At 38.3% G+C, this 19,095-nt stretch overlaps 3 protein-coding genes across 4 annotated transcripts; all 3 read left to right on the forward strand.

Moving 5' to 3' along the window:
- Nucleotides 1-1,686: 1,686 nt before the first annotated feature.
- LOC110782272 (iron-sulfur protein required for NADH dehydrogenase, mitochondrial) lies at nucleotides 1,687-7,104 on the forward strand. Its single transcript, XM_021986393.2, has 9 exons — nucleotides 1,687-1,844; nucleotides 1,991-2,053; nucleotides 2,172-2,298; nucleotides 3,153-3,275; nucleotides 3,515-3,612; nucleotides 3,705-3,831; nucleotides 4,184-4,269; nucleotides 4,878-5,003; nucleotides 6,776-7,104. Exons 2-9 carry the CDS (start codon nucleotides 2,012-2,014, stop codon nucleotides 6,941-6,943), a joined length of 897 nt encoding a protein of 298 aa, XP_021842085.1. The 5' UTR covers nucleotides 1,687-1,844; nucleotides 1,991-2,011; the 3' UTR covers nucleotides 6,944-7,104.
- Nucleotides 7,105-8,188: 1,084 nt separating this feature from the next.
- On the forward strand, nucleotides 8,189-13,795 carry LOC110784046 (fructokinase-1). The gene is made up of 5 exons (XM_021988450.2): nucleotides 8,189-8,730; nucleotides 9,875-10,125; nucleotides 10,303-10,594; nucleotides 10,850-11,002; nucleotides 12,991-13,795. Exons 1-5 carry the CDS (start codon nucleotides 8,359-8,361, stop codon nucleotides 13,387-13,389), a joined length of 1,467 nt encoding a protein of 488 aa, XP_021844142.1. The 5' UTR covers nucleotides 8,189-8,358; the 3' UTR covers nucleotides 13,390-13,795.
- A 1,823-nt stretch (nucleotides 13,796-15,618) lies between these two features.
- LOC110784031 (uncharacterized) lies at nucleotides 15,619-19,034 on the forward strand. Of its 2 annotated transcripts, none has more exons than XM_021988435.2 (3): nucleotides 15,619-15,788; nucleotides 15,954-16,066; nucleotides 16,362-19,034. In XM_021988435.2, the coding sequence occupies exon 3, from the start codon at nucleotides 16,510-16,512 to the stop codon at nucleotides 18,823-18,825; it is 2,316 nt and encodes a 771-aa protein (XP_021844127.1). In that variant the 5' UTR covers nucleotides 15,619-15,788; nucleotides 15,954-16,066; nucleotides 16,362-16,509; the 3' UTR covers nucleotides 18,826-19,034. The 2 variants fall into 2 exon arrangements, with proteins under 2 accessions (XP_021844127.1, XP_021844135.1); XM_021988443.2 differs by having other exon boundaries at nucleotides 15,638-15,788; nucleotides 16,308-19,034.
- The last annotated feature ends 61 nt before the right edge of the window (nucleotides 19,035-19,095 follow it).

A 19,095-nucleotide genomic window follows, 5' to 3' on the forward strand; every position in this document is an offset into this window, starting at 1 on the left:
CAAGGTTTAAATAAAAGAATACTTAAAAAATAAAAATGGATTGAAGGAGTACAGTTACTAGCTTTTGGTGCATGATTGTGCGAATATTAAATACATTTGGTTTTATATGCAAATATGGTCAAACACTTTATATAATGTTTTTTAACAATTATAATTCCAAGTAAGTATATCACACGTATTTTATATGGACACCAACGTGCCAATGATTTATGTCAAAAAATCACTCTCTTGCTTCATAAAAGATGGTATTATTTGCTGTTTAATTTGTACAGTTTTCAACACATATTTTAAATATCAAAATCTCTAACTATGCATTGTTAAAAATTTACAAGTTCATATGTACCACAACTTCCACAAGTCTGTGTCATGAAGTATACAAGTCCACAATCCAATACACAGAATAAAAGCTAGACGAACTAAACAAAACCAAAGGTGTTGATTGTTGAATTGAATATGCGGTCGATTGTAGATCAAGTTCAATTGGTGAATGCTAAATTTGATAATGGTTTATGCACGGTCCATGTCTTCGTAAATATCGAATGCGTTAAAAATCAAGTCATATTGACTATTGTCGAACTAGTTATCGATGTCAGGGCAATGCACAACAAAACATTTAAACAAACATATTTATCCTTATGTCACTCACTGATCGTCCTAAATAAACATACATATTTCCTTTATCCCTACACCCTTATCCATATCCCTTACTTTTTTCTATTGCAATAAATAAACACCCGACTCGGCATGAAAAAGCATGACCCGACCCGAGCACGAAAAAAGCTCGGCCCCTCACGGGCACGAAGTCGTGGGTCGGGGGCCAGGCTTGGGCCTTAATTTTTTTGGAAAAAACACGACAAGACACGGTACGACTCGACTCGATATGACAAAACATGCTAAATTTAGTAAAATTAGCCTTAGGCACGACGGACCGACACAAAAGCCCGTGGGTTCGGGTCGGGCTTGCCCTGTTTGAAATTCTCGACCCGACACGACACAATATGGGTATGTCATGGACTCGACCCGATTAGGCATTAGACCAGTGAACTCGACCCGAAACCCGACCCGACCCATGGGCATCTTTACTCTGCATCACAATGAATAGTCATGCACAAAACAAGCAAGTTGCTTCTAATTTTTCCAAATAAACTAAAATTCAATTACAGTCGAATCGGGTCAGTTTTTTTAACGCCTTTAACCCGGCAAATAGATTTGGGTTTTTTCCTATTAGATCAGTTCCATAGGCCTCTAAGCCTCTTGTTAGTGTTGTATAGATTTAACAGGCTTGTGTGTGCCCTTGACTAAAGATGGCTGTGGGCCGGGCCGGCCCGAAGCCCGACCCGGCACGGGCAGAAAAAAGCACGGCCCGACACGAGCACCAAGTCGTGGGCCGTGGCCCGGGCATGGGCCTTAATTTTTTGGAAAAAGCACGATAAGGCACGACACGACTCGACCCGACACGACAAAGCACGCTAAATTTAGTAAAATTAGCCTTAGGCACGACGGACCGGCACGAAAGCCAGTGGGCTTGGACCGGGCCTGCGCCTTTTTTAAAAACTTTTTGGCTCGACACGACACGACACGAAACAACATGGGCCTGGCGTGGACCCGGCCCAGTGAGGCCCACGGCCCATGTGCTCGACCCGAAGCCCGACCCACTGCCATCTTTACCCTTGACTAGCCCAGTAATCACTAATCGGTCCGTTTCTTCCTGTCGTCTTGGTAGTTGCTCCATTGTTGTGCTTAGCAATTATTTTCATTCTTCCATTGATTTTCGAAAGAAACCCAACTACCACTCTACCTCTTTACCATAGACGAACAGAAGTGCAGAATTCTGAATATATAAGGTATTTTCTCGATTTATGATACCAATATCCTATTCCTTTTTGCAATTTTCATGGAGTAATACTTTCAGCTTTTGTTTTAGAGGTTTGAACCTTTGAATTGAAATAAATCTATGTTATTTATCGATTGTTAAAATATTGGGTTTCAGGAAGAAAGGAAACGAAAATCCATGAAAGGGGCATTCAAGATCAATACTGTTTTTAACAATTTGGTAACTACTATAAATTCTGGGTTATTTGTTACTCTTTCGAAGCTTTGAAATTCTGGGTATTGATTAATCTATTTTTTCGTTTGGGGGGTTATTGGTAAAATGAATTGATTGTTTGCAGAGAAATGTGGGTATTAGGGGTTTATCAGCTATGGCTGGAAAGGCAAAAGGGCTACAAATTTCTGGGGTTAAGGATATTATAGCTGTGGCTTCTGGTAAAGGTGGAGTTGGGAAGTCTACTACTGCAGGTAATACTCTCTTCAAATTATTAAGAACTTTTAGGGTTGTTCATTATATAGAATGAGCTAGCTGAAGTTGAGATTGAAGTATACTTTGATTCCCAATTGATGATCTCGAGTCTCGAATTTGGACTGGTATTTTAGATGTCGAACAGCGGATTAGAGTTCGTTTTCGTGGTAAGGAAATATGAATACATGAATCGTGGCAAGGAAAGTGATTTTATTGAGAGTAACACGATGAACTTAGCATTTTCCGCCTTTGTAACGTGTGTCAACCATTGATGGTACTCTAAAGGAGAAATGTTTGTTTCTTGAAACAGTATTAAAGAAGTTGATCAGATTATTGGTTGTTGGTTTTGTTGTTGATGATGAATTTGACGTGGTGTTTAACAAGTTGTCCATTGATGTCACTGCAGAAGTTTGCTATCTTTTTCAGTATTTACATAGTAGTTATTCAGTATGAGCTCCACAAACTCTAATTATGTATCGTCAGTATAATTAGCTAATGGCTTCCTATGATGACTGAGTAAAATAAGCACAGTAGGTTGAATTCTCGTCCCACACTAGCATTAGGTTTGACTGATCCAGTGATCTTTCTGATTTATTAATTTTGAACTCTAGTTTCAGACTTCTTAGCAAAGAATTTCAGTTTCATGAAGTAGATTGGTGTGAATTTAGCATATTTAAGAATACGGCATATCACTTTGCTAGGTCTTCACATGTTGGATGTGGTATCCTTTGCACTTTAGTTGTAACTAGTTGTTGTTGTTGTTGTTGTTGTTGTTGTTAAGGATGCGAATAGAGTCGAATTAAGGACTTTGCTAATGAAGCTGATGTGTGTTTTTTTATTATTCTATTTGCAGTTAATTTGGCTGTTGCACTTGCTAATAGATGTCAACTTGCTGTTGGTCTGCTTGATGCTGATGTCTACGGACCTTCTATCCCTACAATGATGAAGCTTCATGGAAAGCCAGAAGCTACTGAGGGTGAGGAGAATCCTTCATGACGATATTTTGTTCTTCGTAATATATTGGAGATTCTTCTTCCAATGTACATGGCAATGTTGATTCTTTTCTCCTGTCACTGTGTAATACATAAAAAGAAGAAATTTTATAACACCTCCTTGCCATTTTCTGGTTGAGAGGCTCTTTCTGCTATGTCATATTTTCCCATCACTTGAATTAGTCCGTTAATGGCTTCCTTTTTTTTTTTGCCATTTTTTTAGATTTGAAGATGATTCCAAAGGAAAATTATGGAGTAAAGTGCATGTCGATGGGATTGCTTGTGGAAAAGGATGCGCCTATTGTTTGGAGAGGTCCCATGGTACACAATCTCATATCATATGCTTGCATTATCTTTATAACTTTTTTTTATCAAGCTCTGGGTTTCATCTTGGCTTGACTCTAGTCTTTTAGGTAATGAGTGCTTTGGAGAAAATGGCAAAAGGCGTTGAGTGGGGGAAGCTTGACATTCTAGTAGTGGACATGCCACCTGGAACTGGTGATGCGCAGCTTACTATCTCTCAGCGGCTGCAATTATCAGGTAGCTAACTTTTTATTTTTATTTTTTTTATTGTTGATAGCCTAGTGTGAAAGCCAATAATCATTAGAGACTTATGTATAGCATCATCTCTTCAAACTATGTAAAGTGCAGTGTGAACTGTGAATTGTGATGTCAGTTATCTTGTTTTTCTCGAGTGTAATGCTTATGTATCCCACTCAACAATTATTTCTCTTCTCAACATTCATTCTGATCTATTTACCACGGTTATGTATTGATTGTAGATGTCCATTTCTACGGAGTCCAGTGAACTGATCTGTTTTGCTTCTCTTGGCTCTAGCTTTAATTATCTTTCCCCTGAAATGTAACTTTTCTGGTTTTCCTGTATATGAAGGTGCGATAATTGTCTCCACTCCTCAAGATATTGCATTACTTGATGCTCGAAGAGGTGCTCACATGTTCTCCAAAGTCAACGTTCCGGTATGATTAACACTATTGAAACTATTGATCGCACTCCTGAATTGTTTGATATGATAATGTTGGAACAGATAGTGAAATATGATGTTATTGGACTCTAGCTCTCATTATGTACAACCATTTGTGTGCTTTTTGGTCTTCTTGTCAAATAGAAGCCATGATTAAAAAAAACAAAATAATCACCTTCTAACTGTTTGACCATTGTCTTGAATGGCCGCTTTACCCTAGTAAGTTAGCCACTAAGCATTTGTACCTCAGAATACGCCACCTGGGAGTTAGGACCAAGGAGAATTAGGCTTTGTTCTGTTCGACTTATTTTGGCTTATTTTAGACAAAATAAGTTCAGTTAAGTTTAGATAATATAAGTTCAGAAAAATAAGTTATTTTCCATACATTTTCACGCACAAATAAGTTTATTTAAGATAAAATAAGTTGGATAAGTTCAGTTAAGTTCAAATAAGTTCAGTTAAGTTCAGTTAAGTTCAGATAAGTTCAGATAATAAGACCAATAGAACGGAGCCTTAGAAGTTTGCTGATGAGTTACCTTGTTGCTTGTTGGCTGTCTTTTTAATAATAGTACATTGAAGTGTGGGCTTTGGTTTTCTCTGCAGATTATAGGAATCATAGAAAACATGAGCTGCTTTATGTGTCCACACTGTAGCCAGCCTTCATTTATTTTTGGGGAAGGAGGAGCAAAGAGGACAGCAACTGAAATGTCTCTTGACTATCTTGGTGATGTAAGTGGCTCAACTTTTTTTTGAAGAATTCAATGTTTCCTATAGTTTATTTTTGGAATCACAAAGAACCGATTTCTACTGCTAAAGCCTCAAGTTCATTTCTCCAATCAAACGCGAAGATAGAAATTGTCTGGCTTCATATTTGTTTGCATTGCCTGTCAGTTGATGTCTTCTATAAACTGTGAGAAGGTGATTAATTTAACTAATTTATCGTTAATCAATATGTTTAGCTAGGAACCTCTATAGCCAGTCAATATCGAGCTTGCAACTTAACTGTCACTGATCCTATAGGGTCATTCACTTAGGTGTGAATTGGGTCGCGGACTTGGAGTTAAATATTCGAATGTCAAGCAGCATGTTCTATGTGATACTTTATGCCCCTGTTACAGGAAGTGTGATAATATCCCAAGTTACGACCTAGGTAGTATCACTAAGACACTAACCAATTAGGCATAATTAAGAAGGTTGGAATAAGCCATACTTGACTTACTGTGGATGGTTGTTAAACATGAGGAAGAGAGGAGAATAGGTAAGTATGACTTATTCCAACCTTTCTAATATTATGCCTAATTGGTTAGTGATATTATCTAGGTTGTTACTTAGGAATTTAGGATATTATCACATTTCCTACGGGAGGCGCATAAAGTATCACGTAAAACATGTTGCTTGACATTCATACTCCACGCTCAAAAGAGAGAGAAAATAAGTTCTTGCTCCTGCATTGATCATAGATATCAATATATTGTGATTCTATTGGCCGTGTGGATACCGGTAGAGGACTACGCTTGAAGTTATTCGTTTCTCGATTGATCGAGTTAGATACGGGAAACACACAACAATGGTATTACGTTATGTGAATTAGGTTCATACTAATTATGTACATGAGATCCTTATAACTTAAAAGGTTTTAGTTTCGCTGAAACGACTTCATAAACCTAACATAAAGTTGGTTCTTATGAGAATCTGTCATTATCATCTAGGTATAAAGAATCCATGTTGCAATTGACCTTCAGCAAGTATTGTAATGGACCATTGAATGATTCTCCAAACTTGTTGAAAAGAACAGTTTAAGTAATGGTAGAATATGAGAATATGAACTATCTTACGCCCTTAGCCTAAAGGAATCCGGGGAAATGTTTTTGCACACTACAAATGAGGTGTGACAAAATCAGTTTCCGGAATCTGGTGTGCCACTTCACAATCACCCAAATATGACCATGCCTGACTGTGACAATTGGTCTGACATTGTCATCATTATATTTAGATGGAATTTTAGTCCATTGCATCTGCTTTGGTGTATTATTAGTTCTTGAATCATAGGGGAGTTAGTTGGGAGGGGGTGTAAATTTTCTTATTTGTAATACAAAGCCATAACAAACATGTACTCTGTATTAAATAACAACCCAATATAAAGATATAACAAACATGTACTCTGTATTACATAACAACACAATATAAGGCCATAACAATTAACAAACATGTACTCTGTATTAAATAACAACGCGATATAAAGCCACAACAAACATGTACTCTGTCAAGAATAGGTTTCAGGAGTCAATGTGTTTGCATGTTGATTTACATTGTTTTGAAGGCTATGCTGGCTTGCTTAGGAATGTTCACGAAAGAAGATTAACAGTAACGAAAGTGCCTTGATTAAAATTTAATCACATCATCTTAACTTACTATTTTCCTAGTTGAGCATCTTATTACCTTTCTGGTTCAGTAACCTCTTTTGAAAATGTTCTTACAAGTTTATGTTCTAACTGATGCAGATTCCCATAGAGATGGACATTAGAACTTGTTGTGATGAAGGTGTCCCTATTGTATTGTCATCACCAGATTCAACCAGTGCCATGAAATACACTGACGTGGCTCAGAAAGTTATGAAACGAATTGAAGAAATTTCACATAAGCAATTTAGCCCTGAAATTTCACTCTGATTTTTCAGTTTTAACTTGAGTCTGTATTAACATTATCAAATTTTGTTGAAAAGCCTCTTAGATCTACCTTGAGTTTTAATATTTTCAACCATAATTGTTCAAAAGATTGGTCTTTCCTCAATTTCCTTTTATGCTACCTTGTTACTGATGTTCATCCTGCTTATGTCAGCTCTTGTTTGAACCTTCAAATAGGCCATGTTTATAGAATTGCAGGTGATATACTTGTATAGTATGGGATATTAACATTAGCCAAGTGTTGAGAAAATATGGAATCGAGATAGCTGGTATATAGTTTAACAAATTAAATAACGATTTCAGTTTGCCGGTCTTTCTCAGTCACTTCCGTTCTCTTAAAGGGTGGCTGCATTTGCTGGTTGGTGTTGTCAACGGTATGATTGATGACAAACATGTCTCGTAGGTTTCAGTTCAAATAATGAGGGATGGTGGTGGCATGCTCTTCTCCATAGTTGTATAATCAAAGCTTATAATTTTTTTATTAGGTAAGAAGAAATGACCCTACTGAACCAGCACCTATCAACAGGTTAACCGCCCAGCTACTAAGGTCTTCGATTGAGTCATTTCTACGCATTTCGCAGTTGATAAGGCGAGTTCCCCACCAACTTATGTTGGTTACCAAAGCTTGTAATTTACTCTACGGTATGTTGTAACCAAAGCTTAGTATACGTATAATCAAGTACCTCATACACCAAAGACTTTTGACTTCCATACACTTGGCTATAAAGTAGAGCCAATCAACAATGTCTTAGCGTGAAAATGTGTTGGTTTGGTCAGAAAAGCTCGAAAAATTGACCCTTAATTTGCAGATTTGGGCATAAGTCTTTTTATATCAATGTCCAACCTAATCCGACTTTTGAACACTCCAACTAGAATATAGTAGAGATAGTCAACAATGGCCCGACCCGTTAGAGCGATTCAGCCCAACCCAAAAATTTGAGGGTTTGGGCAACCCTAAAACCCTAATCTGTCAAAAAAAAATCATGTTGGCCCGAAAATCCACAACAAACTTGAGAATTTGAGCATAAAGTTTTAAAACTCAACCCAACCCGATCCGGCACGACTCAACTCGACTCGGGTCACCTCTAGCCTTTAGACTCCTATAGTCTAGCCAGAGGCCAAGAAGATAGGAAAAGGTAATAAAACCCAAAAAAAAAATAAAAAATTCATAGCAATTAGCCAAAAAAACAAATCATTAAAATCGTGTTTGTGAGAATAATACTCGTATCGAATAAAAAGCCAACCCAAAAAGAGCATTTTCACTACAAATTTTCCACACAATTTGGTCAAGTTTGCAACTCCATGCATTTAGTACCACCCTTAACAAATTTCAAAACTTCCAATTTGCTTCATCTTCTTCTCCATTGTTGAATTTCTTCCCCAAATCTGCAGAAGTCTGAATGCATCACCATATCTTATCTCCCAAATCCCTAATTTCTTCCAATGTCTTCTTCCCCTCAATCTCTCTCCTCCCTCCCACAAACCCTAATTCCACCATTCCTTCATTTCCATCAAATTCGTCTAAAACCCTCAGAAATTCGATAGTTAATTGCAAAGGGATCGAAGTTTCAGTCCTAAATAATCTCCCCAATTCGCTCAATTCTTCCAGTACTAATGACAAGTTGAGAAACGTAGGTGTTAAAGATGTCGATATTGCGACGCTTGGAAACCTTTGCGTCGATATTGTTTTGAATGTTCCTCAGCTTCCCCCGAAGCCTTTGCCTGAGAGGAAAGATTACATGGACTCCCTGTCTTCTTCTCCTCCTGATAAGGTTTTTTGCTGACATTTTCTCGTTTAATTTTTTAATGTTAAGTTAATAATAAGCTTAAATCTTGTGATTTATGAATATTTTTCTTAATTTTTCTCCTTTGATTAGTTAGGTTTTTTTTTTTTTTTGAGTGTATTTATATGGATAATTATAGCAATTAATGTTTGGATAACAAATATTTGTGTAGCTTAGTGATGCCAATTATTCCAAAAAAAAAAAAGGATGAAAAATAAGGGGGGGGGGAGACTTCTTTTATCCTTAAATGTTTGTCTAATTATTGAGCTAATGAGCTGCTTCTAACTGTGAGTTTGTAGTGATAGGCTGATAGTATGAAAATCAAAGATTGGTTGCTGGATTGAGGGGGTTTTTTTTACCCAAAAAGGAAAGAACTTTGAGGATAAGAGAAGAAATGAAAAATTAAAGGCTAAGTTGAGCTTCTTTGATTTCATGCAATGGCCTGATCATGGTGCTCATTGTAGTTGGTTATGATCTAACACCCAGAATAACACACATGATTGGTGCGTTTAAGTGTTGTATTTCTACTTGTTGTCTTGATTCTCTATTGTAATGGATTGATAACTGATGTATAAATTGTTGTCATAGACAAGTTTTTGTATTGGGACAGGGGTTTTCACTGAGGGTTAACAGCATTCAAACTTCTCAATTTTTGACTGAGGTAGGTTTCTCAATTTTTGACTGAGGTAGGTTTCCCCATTTTTGGACTGAGGTAGGTTTTCCCCATTTTTGGACTGAGGTAGGTTTCCCCATTATGAAGATAGAAGGTTTTGCTACTTTGCTTAATAGAATAGTTATAGTAGTATCCGGAAAACATGTTCATGTATTGTAGAGAAATTGTGAGCCGCGTTAGATTATTAGAAAAACCTATTATTAGAAAATTAGGGCCTTCCTTTCTTCTTCAGTCCTATGTATTTAACCTTGCTAGTTTCAACCTTTACTTCCATGGAGGTTGAGTTTTCAAAGATGCCAGGAGTTGAGAAGATGACATAAATGTGAATTCAGAGGATTGTGTAAACTTCCTTGTCTTATTATGATTATTTTGCTGAATGCCTAATTATTTCACATATTTCTTTGTAGTTGTTTTTCTGAATGTGCATTCTTCCGTCGGTGATCATATGGTTTCCCGTAGCAATATTGGGAAGCTGGTGGTCACTGTAATACAGCTATTGCAGCAGCCAGACTGGGACTGCGATGCCTTGCAATTGGTCATGTGGGTAATGAAATCTACGGCAGTTTTCTTCAAGATGTGCTACAAGATGAGGGAGTCAGTTTTGTGGAAATGGTTGATGATCTCCAAGCAGTTAGGAGTGAAACAGAAGCATATCAAACCCTCCTTTGCTGGGTTCTGGTGGATCCTTTGCATAGGCATGGATTTTGCAGGTTTGTGTAACTTAAGTGTTGTTCTGGTTAAAGTTCATTACAATTTATTCCACATACTAGAAAGTAAATTATCTGTTGTGTTAAAAATTAAGGAAAATGAAAAGATACTAGGTGATATTTTTATTTGTTTTTTTGTCTTTGACTATTCTTGTTAAATGTATGTGTTTTCGCTACCAGCCGAGCAGATTTCAGTGACGAGCCTGCTTTTAGTTGGATAAATGACCTGTCAAGGGATGTAAGATTGGCTATCAAACAGTCAAAGATTTTGGTGGTTAATGGGTATGGATTTGATGAGCTCTCCCCTGGTTTTATAGTGTCTTCTTTGAAGTATGCTATAGAAGTTGGAACTTCTGTTTTCTTTGATCCTGGACCAAAGGGAAAATCTCTATCTACCGGAACTCCTGAAGAACAAATGGCACTTAATGAGCTTTTGAAGATGAGCGATGTTCTTCTTCTAACTTCTGATGAGGTTTAACTCATAACTTGCCTATAATCTAAGTTATGCATTATTATTATTTTTATTATTATTATTTTCCCTCATTCTGAATGCAGTGGTTTCTGTGCTAAAATTCATATCTTTATTTGCTTGTTTATGACATGAGTGGACTTGTTGAAGGCTTTTTCCATGGATTTGTTTGCTTTCTATATATGCTTTACACCATGATGCTGCTGTATTTTATAATGTCTGCCTGTTTTTGATGTGTGTACGCAAATGACTTTTTAGGCTGAGTCATTGACTGGCATTGGGAATCCGGTATTAGCTGGGCAAGAGTTGCTCAAAAGGGGATCAAGGACCAAATGGGTCATCATCAAAATGGGATCGAAGGGTTCAATACTCATCACTTTGTCTGGAACATCTTATGCCCCATCGTATAAGGTAACATTTGAAACTTGAGGTTTTATAGAAGGTTGTTTACATCCTGATTACCCTAGAATTTACCATTGGTAGGATCATCAATTTTCCACCTAGACCTTGAGGTCCCTTAAAATAGTTGGCTTAAAAAAGGAGGAGCCTTAAGGGAGTAGAAAATTGTCTTCACCTTCTGCTCTTTTTATGTGCTAAACATTTATTTTCATTAAGCGAGGTCAAATGAAAGTGAAATCTAGAGCAAGTCTTTGGCTGCAATTTCCCACAATTCATCTTGAGCTCCAGGAAAATTCTCGTCTCAAAAAACTGTGCCATATATTGATATTCAGATGTAGAAGTTCCTTCCACCAATTTAGTTTGCCTCTTCTTTTACATTTTTGTACTCCATTACATGTGCATCTGTCCAACATAGCTTAGTAGTGAGGGATCCCAAATAAATTGTGTTAAGGGGGAGTTTAGTTTGGGGTATTCATCAAAGGGAAAGAGAATGGGCTGATATCATTATATCATTCCCGTTGTTGTTTGTTAGGCCTATTTTATCATTCCCTTTACCCTATTTCATTTTTTAGTTCACCCCGAATCCCTCTACGTTCTACAGTGATTCCCCACCCCCCCAAACTTTTCCATTCTCTTTCCCCTCTTCATTTCTCCACCCCTTCTCTCTCTCCTCTAACCCTCGATCTTCAACAACAATGACGGGGTCTTCAACAACAACAACCATTCGAAACACATCCACAACAATCTGACACACCTCCACAACCACCCTAGATCTTCAACGACAACAACAACCATCTGAAACACCTCCACAACCACCCACAACCATTCGAAACCGCCCCCACAGCCACCTAAAACAACCCAAACCACCCCACAATCACTTGAAATCACGCCTCCGTCATTAGTAATGGTTTTAAATGATCTGGAGTTTCCATGGTCGAATTTGAACATTAAAACAACAAATTTGACCATGAAACTGTGAGAAAACAAGAGATTGGGAGGTGGAAGAGACGACTTGGACGGAGGGGCGAGGAGTTAGGGTTGGTAATGGTCACTGGTGGAATTTCAATGGAGTCAAGCCTAGAAGGAGGGTGTTGCCATTGAGGAAGCAGGCCGCTAATAGTAGCATTTGGAGTAGCTGCACCCCCCCCCCCCCCTGACTGCCTTTAATAGCTTCCCTTTTCTGGTAACGAGCGGCGATTGCTCGCTAATGTTGCTGCTGTTTGTGGTGGTAATGCTGGTAGTTGTTGTGATGGGTAGGGTGGAGAGGAGGCGTTTGAAGGTGGTTTGTGGGTGGCTGGTTGGGCGGAGGGAGAAGAGAGAGCGGGTTACTGTGGATGCCATGACTGAGTAGAGGGGAGAGAAGATGAAAGAGATGTGAAAATGAACAAATGCTACCCAAACAAAACTTTATATCAAAGGGAATTGATTCCATTCCTCCTCTTTCCGTTTGTTGAGTTCATTCCGTTTGCCCTCTGTGAACCAAACGACCCCTAAGATATCTAGGTACCTCTTTTTTCGACTAATGACCTTTCAAAAAAAAAATCGTTTCTTGAAGCTTCCATCGTCACCTAGTAGCAAAAACGTCATTTTTTTTTAATTCAAAGCAAAAACGTTAATTCAAAGCAAAAACGTCATTGAATGAACTTACAAGACTTATACGAATATTGTTTAGCAGATTTCTAGATGTTTAGGTTTCCTACATTTTGGGTTGCTGCCGCCTATTTTGTACTGTACCTTTTTCCCATTTATGATGCAAAATTGGGCTAAATGATATCAACCCCTGTGTTGTGGACATTTTTAGTGCTTGCATATAGTTTTACTTTGCTAGCCTTCAAATACTTTAGATATGAAACTAAATTACTACCCCTGAATGATGCAAAATTGGGCTAAAACATATCAACCCTTGTGTTGTGAACATTTTAGTGCTTGCATATAGTTTTACTATGCTACCCTTAAATACTTTAGGTATAAAACTAAATTACTGCCCCTGAATGTTGCAGGTGACGATCATTGACACTGTTGGGTGTGGGGATAGTTTTGTAGCTGCGGTGGCATTTGGTTTCGTGCACAAAATGCCGATGATCCACACATTAGCTATAGCTAACGCAGTTGGCGCTGCCACGGCTATGGGCTGTGGGGCCGGCAGGAACGTTGCAACCTTCACAAAAGCAATGGAACTCATCAAAGCCGGTGACCTAAATGAAGATGACAAGTTTTGGAGGGATCTTCTTGATAAAATTACAGAGGTTCAGGAATTTACTTTGCTCTCAAGGAACGTAGTAAACGAAATAGATAGTGCATTGAATTGCGTGCCATTAGAAACGATAATTCCCGAATTAACAAGTAAACTTGAATTAGCAAAGTTGATTACTACTAATGTCTTCTCTTCTGAACCATAGTTATTATTCTCTAGTACATACCATTTTGGTTGTTGGTTGGCATTGCCCCCATTCTTCACCCTTCTTCTCTCCATCTTTTGTAGTCGAGGAGAGGCCGGTTGAATTTTGGTTCATTGTTCGTGATCTAATGGATTACCGTGAAATTGGTTCCTTGATAGAGATGATAGCAGAGGGAGCATTTTAGCGGAGTTACTGAAATTTTTGTAACTATTTGCAAAAGAAATTGTAAATTATGTTGCTTGAATGAATTACTACAGTATTCCTAAAATTAGGGGTCTTTGCCACATTGGTGATTGGCATATTGGTGTATAAATTATGGCAATGTATTTTGGAGTGTATCGTATATGTATCTTATTTGCCCAAGCATATTTTTTTTAACAATGTTAATATGTTATAATGTACTCAATAGGCTCTTTGAGTTGGGCTTGTTATTCCCGTGCCCTTTTAATTGCCGCCATCTTGTTTTGAGTCGGACCACCTCGATCTGGATGGTAAAGGCATTCCGTGTTGACCCACCCCGACCTTGACGGTAAAGGTAAAGGTTCTTGTTTTGAGTCGGACCACCTCGATCTGGATGGTAAAGGCATTCCGTGTTGACCCACCCCGACCTTGACGGTAAAGGTAAAGGTTCTTATGGCTTCAGGTTTTGGGTTTGATTTGTCAATTAAGTGTGTGCTTGTACCTCCTGCTTTGTCTTGTGCTGATCTTTTGGTTAGCTTTTAATATGTTTCCAGTTATTTCTTTCTTTGTTCTGGGTAGTGATGTGTTGGTTTCTTCTTGACTTTGTTAGTTGTTCGTATGAGATTGTTAATTGTGGTGTCCAATTAGTTTTTTTTTTATTTAATTGGATTTATCTTAAGGGTATGTTCATTTTGGAGGTGGTCTTACCCCATAGAGGTAGTTCAAAAATTGGGGATTGTTGTGGTGGGGTGGGGAGGATTAAAGTATGTTCAGTTTACGCTCTCCACCACCGAAGCTGATGTTGTAACATTGGAGTGTATCTCCGTTGGGTTTGAGTGTGGACTAGGGAGCAGGTGTCTTAGGTGTTTGGTTAGGGATGGAGTAACGGTTAATGGGAAAGTTTGGCGTCCTCGGGTTTGTGTTGTTCGTTGGCCGCGAAAGGTAACTTTTGTTATCCCTCATTTTAGGTTAACGTTGAGAGGTGTACTTAGCGTTTTCAAAACAGTTATCTGATCGCTGCTCCTCATTTTATGGGGTTTCATAGCATGCCAAACAAGTCTTGTGTTAGACGCTTGTGTGCCATACACAACGTCTATTAACCTACCCCGTAACCTTGTTTCTCTTATTCTCATTTCCGTGCTTCTCTACAAGTACTTCAAGGAGACCCATAGTGGTAATTGGCCCAACATCAGTGCCATCTTCTATAAAGGAAACTTAGCCACAAATTGCCTTGGTAAAATGTCATCGCGTAGATGGTGTACGAAAGACATATCCAACAATCGCGGACCAAACAAGAGGAGTACATTGTCCTTTCGTTATGTAATCGTGTGGGTTTTGTTATTTTTGTTTGTGTAATGGTCTCAAGCCTTATCGTAGTTTTAGTTTGTGGTATGTAATTGTGTAACGACTGTTTATTTTCTGCAATATTAAGCCTATGTCAAAACAAAAACACAACCACAAATCGATTTTCAAATAATACGGTAGACACTTCATTTTCATAAAATTCTTGTAAAACACTGTTAACAGTAAACTAATTATCAGATCACATGTCGTGTCATTTATTTCTTACTTAGCTGACATACTATTAGTCATAATCATTGTTTGAAAAATGAAGGGGAAAAACGAAAATTTCCTCTAGGCAAATTCTTATAAAAACGATATAATGGATTCTTTTTCGCCATGCCAAGGATTAACTAGTTAAACAAAAACAAATTGGGACACAATAAGTTGGCACAATTTTACTGTACATCGGGATAAAATGATTAAATTACTATCTTATACATTATGAGTGATTTTAAAGGGATAATTTTTATTTAAAATAAAAGTTTATCATTAAAAAATAAATAACTTTTAATTAACCAGAGTAATTTTAAGTATATTAAGGTAAAAGTATATCCACCTTAATATTAATATTTATTGTACACGGGATATAATTAATTAAGAATTTGTGATTAGGATGGATTATGTATGATGAAGACATTTGATTGATTAGACCGATCTTAAAAAATATCTGAATCTCATAAATAATAGGCGAGGGCAATAAAGGAAAAGCACAAATCAAGAATAAACGAAGTAGGTGGGTGTACCCAAAAATACCCTCTTCAAAATCAATTGCCCTAAAAAAATCCCTCTTTGAAACGCCAAGAATGTTGCTCAAATCTTAGCTGCCCTTTTGCCCCTGCAAATTTATCTCTTCCCATCCAATACCCTTCTATAAGGTTCTTTCTTTTCCCCTTCTTACCAATCTTTTTTGTGCCCGCCAAAAAACCAATTCCATACCCTCTTCTAACTTTATTTTCTTACCCAGTTTTCAATTTTATTTCTTAGATCTGTGATTTTTTGTTGGATCAATGTCTCATTCTGTTTGTTTCTCGATTTTGCAGGTGTTTTCTGAGGTGGGTTTTTATAAAAATCGAATCTTTCTACAATCTGCAACATACCCAGATCACGAATTTGGTGATTCTCCAATTTCTGATTTTGGAATTCACCTTTTCTGGTAATTTCCTCATTACCCCCTCAATTGATTTTTTGTTTTTTCCTAGGTTTTTTTATGTGTGTGTTAATTTCCTGATTTTGGAGCTCACCAATTGATGTTTAATTGCGCATTTGGGGTTTCTGGAATTGTGATTATTTTTTACCATTACCTCATTTAGATCATAGGTTATAATGTTTTAACTGAGTATTTGGTTCTCCTAGAATTAGTGTTTGTAATTGGACTGTAATTGGGTTTTTTTCAGTGTTATTTGCTGGAATCTTGTTGCTGAAGCTGAATATCTGAATTTGCTTGACAGTTGTTTGGTAAAGTCTAAGGTAGTTGCCCATTGAAGAAGGTTAGCTTGTTTTTCATGAAAGTTCACCTGGGAGAGTGATAAGGAGGAGCAATTTTCTGCCTGCTGTGAGTCATTGTCATTGTCAATTGTCATTGCGTGATACGGGTTAATGGAGGACCGCGATTTGATTATTGAATCAAGTCATAATTTTCCACATGTGAAACAAGAACGTGGATTCTTCAATAATCGCCAATTTATTCCAAATCAAAATCACGATTTGGGGCTCGCGAGTCCTTTACCTCTCGAAGAGAATGACCTTGGATTAGGTGTTCAACAACATGACCACAACGGGCATGATTTGGGCTTATCACATGATCAAACCCACCACCATTTGACTATTAGCCAGATTGATGAAGAGAATATGAGTCCGTTGCAACTAGTTACTCGAGATTATGATGATCAAGGGGATGGATATAGTCATGAAAACGAAGCTGAATCAAATGTAGGTTCAGGTTCTACTGAACAGGTGGTAGATAAACAGAATTTTGAGGACCCTGATCATGATCATGATCATCAATTGGGTGTTACAGACGAGAATCATCACAAGTTAGATGTATCTGATTCTCATGATTTTGATGGAAACATGGAATTAACAGATGGTGTTTCTAATTCAGAGTTTGAAGTTGATGTGCCTGAATTGATTTATCCGGGTCCACCTATTGTGCAGTCCCGTTGTCTTGTTCCCGTACCTGACCATGAACTACATGTGGGTCAAGAATTTCCCGATGTGCAGAGCTGTCGTAGGGCACTAAGAAACTCAGCAATCGCCCTTCACTTTGAAATACAAACCGTCAAATCTGATAAAACCCGGTTCACTGCCAAATGTGTCAACGAGGGATGCCCGTGGAGGATCCATGCTGCTAAACTTCCCGGTGTTCCTACATTCTCAATCCGAACCCTAAACAATAACCATACATGTCAAGGTTTAACTCATCTTGGTCATCAACAAGCCACGGTTGAATGGGTTGCTCATTCGGTTGAGCAACAACTTATGGAAAACCCGAATTGCAAACCGAAGGAGATATTAGAAGAGATTCACCGTGTTCATGGGATTGCTTTATCATACAAGCAAGCTTGGAGAGGGAAAGAAAGAATCATGGCTACTCTTCGTGGATCATTCGAGGAAGGATATAAACTTCTTCCTCAATATGTTGAGCAGATTGAGAGAACAAATCCAGGAAGTATTGCAGCAGTTTATGCAAATCCAGAAGATAACTGTTTTCATAGGTTGTTTGTTTCATTTCAAGCATCAATTTACGGGTTTCTCAATGGATGCCGCCCTCTTCTTGGACTTGATAGGATTACTTTAAAGAGCAAATATTTAGGGAACTTGCTTCTTGCTGCTGGTTATGATGGTGATGGAGCTCTTTTCCCTTTAGCTTTTGGTGTGATTGATGAAGAAAGTGATGATAATTGGATGTGGTTTCTTTCTGAGTTACATAGTCTTCTCGAGATGAACACCGAGAATATGCCGAGGCTCACCATTTTGTCCGATAGGCAAAAGGGTATAGTCGACGGGGTTGAAGCGAATTTCCCGACGGCGTTTCACGGGTTTTGTATGCGGCATCTTAGCGAGAGCTTCCGTAAAGAGTTCAACAACACGATGCTCGTGAATCTATTTTGGGAAGCCGCTCGGGCCCTTACGGTAATCGGGTACGAGACCAAAGTTCTAGAAATCGAAGAGATATCATCAGATGCGGCGTATTGGATAAGACGGCTTCCACCCCGGTTATGGGCGACTTCCTATTTCGAAGGAACGAGGTTCGGCCATTTGACGGCTTCTATGGCCGAATCGGTCAGCCCGTGGATTCTAGAAGCTTCTACTCTTCCAATGGTTCAGATGATGGAGAACATAAGAAGGCAGTTAATGACGTGGTTCAACGAACGGCGTGAGTTGAGTATGCAATGGACAAGTACACTGGTACCGAATGCAGAAAGACAGGTTGCAGAAGCTATAGAACAGGCCCGATCTTACCAAGTTTTACGGGCCAATGAAGCTGAATTCGAAGTTATCTCCCACGAGGGGACAAACATCGTTGATATCAGAAACCGTTGTTGTCTCTGTCACGGGTGGCAGGCATACGGGTTGCCGTGTGCGCACGCTGTGGCGGCTCTACTTTCTTGTAGGCAGAATGTTCACCGGTTTACTGAGAGTTGTTTCACAGTTGCTACTTATAGAAAGGCCTATTCTCAGACCATTCACCCTATTCCTGATAAGACACTGTGGAACGAGGGTAATACTAATACCGGTAATCTTGCTGCTATTGTCTTGAACCCGCCTAAATCGCTCCGGCCACCACCACGTCCGAGGAAAAAGCGGGTTCGGGCTGAAGATCGTGGGGCCCTAGTAGTGAAGCGGGTTGTGCACTGTAGCCGTTGTAATCAAACGGGTCATTTTAGAACTACTTGTGCAGCTCCTATATAGATGATAATTAGGTAATATTCATAATTCTGTCTTTCTTTGTTTTTCTTGCAATGGTTTTCTATAGTTGCATTAGAGTTCAGTAATTCTTGTATAACATTCCTAGTCATAATACGAGCTGAGATCAGTTCTTTGTGAGTGAACCGAATCTATATTTGGGCAAATATCATTGTAATGTTCATTGAAGTTGCTTATCTTGGAAAGTTTTATCATCTCCTCATGCTATTTGTATAGCTACCATTTCAGATATGGATATGAAGCTCATTTTTCGAG

The sequence above is a fragment of the Spinacia oleracea genome, chromosome 5 (genome assembly GCF_020520425.1).
Source record: "Spinacia oleracea cultivar Varoflay chromosome 5, BTI_SOV_V1, whole genome shotgun sequence".
Lineage (NCBI taxonomy): Eukaryota > Viridiplantae > Streptophyta > Magnoliopsida > Caryophyllales > Amaranthaceae > Spinacia > Spinacia oleracea.

Bases quoted from the DNA above. Each gene is read 5' to 3' on its own strand.
- LOC110782272 (XM_021986393.2), top strand. From the start codon at position 2,012: ATGAAAGGGGCATTCAAGATCAATACTGTTTTTAACAATTTG. The intron at 2,054-2,171 runs GTAACTACTATA...GATTGTTTGCAG, and splicing joins ATACTGTTTTTAACAATTTG to AGAAATGTGGGTATTAGGGG. The intron at 3,613-3,704 runs GTACACAATCTC...CTAGTCTTTTAG, and splicing joins TTGTTTGGAGAGGTCCCATG to GTAATGAGTGCTTTGGAGAA.
- LOC110784046 (XM_021988450.2), top strand. From the start codon at position 8,359: ATGCATCACCATATCTTATCTCCCAAATCCCTAATTTCTTCCAATGTC. The intron at 10,595-10,849 runs GTTTAACTCATA...ATGACTTTTTAG, and splicing joins TTCTTCTAACTTCTGATGAG to GCTGAGTCATTGACTGGCAT. The intron at 11,003-12,990 runs GTAACATTTGAA...TGAATGTTGCAG, and splicing joins CTTATGCCCCATCGTATAAG to GTGACGATCATTGACACTGT.
- LOC110784031 (XM_021988435.2), top strand. From the start codon at position 16,510: ATGGAGGACCGCGATTTGATTATTGAATCAAGTCATAATTTTCCACAT.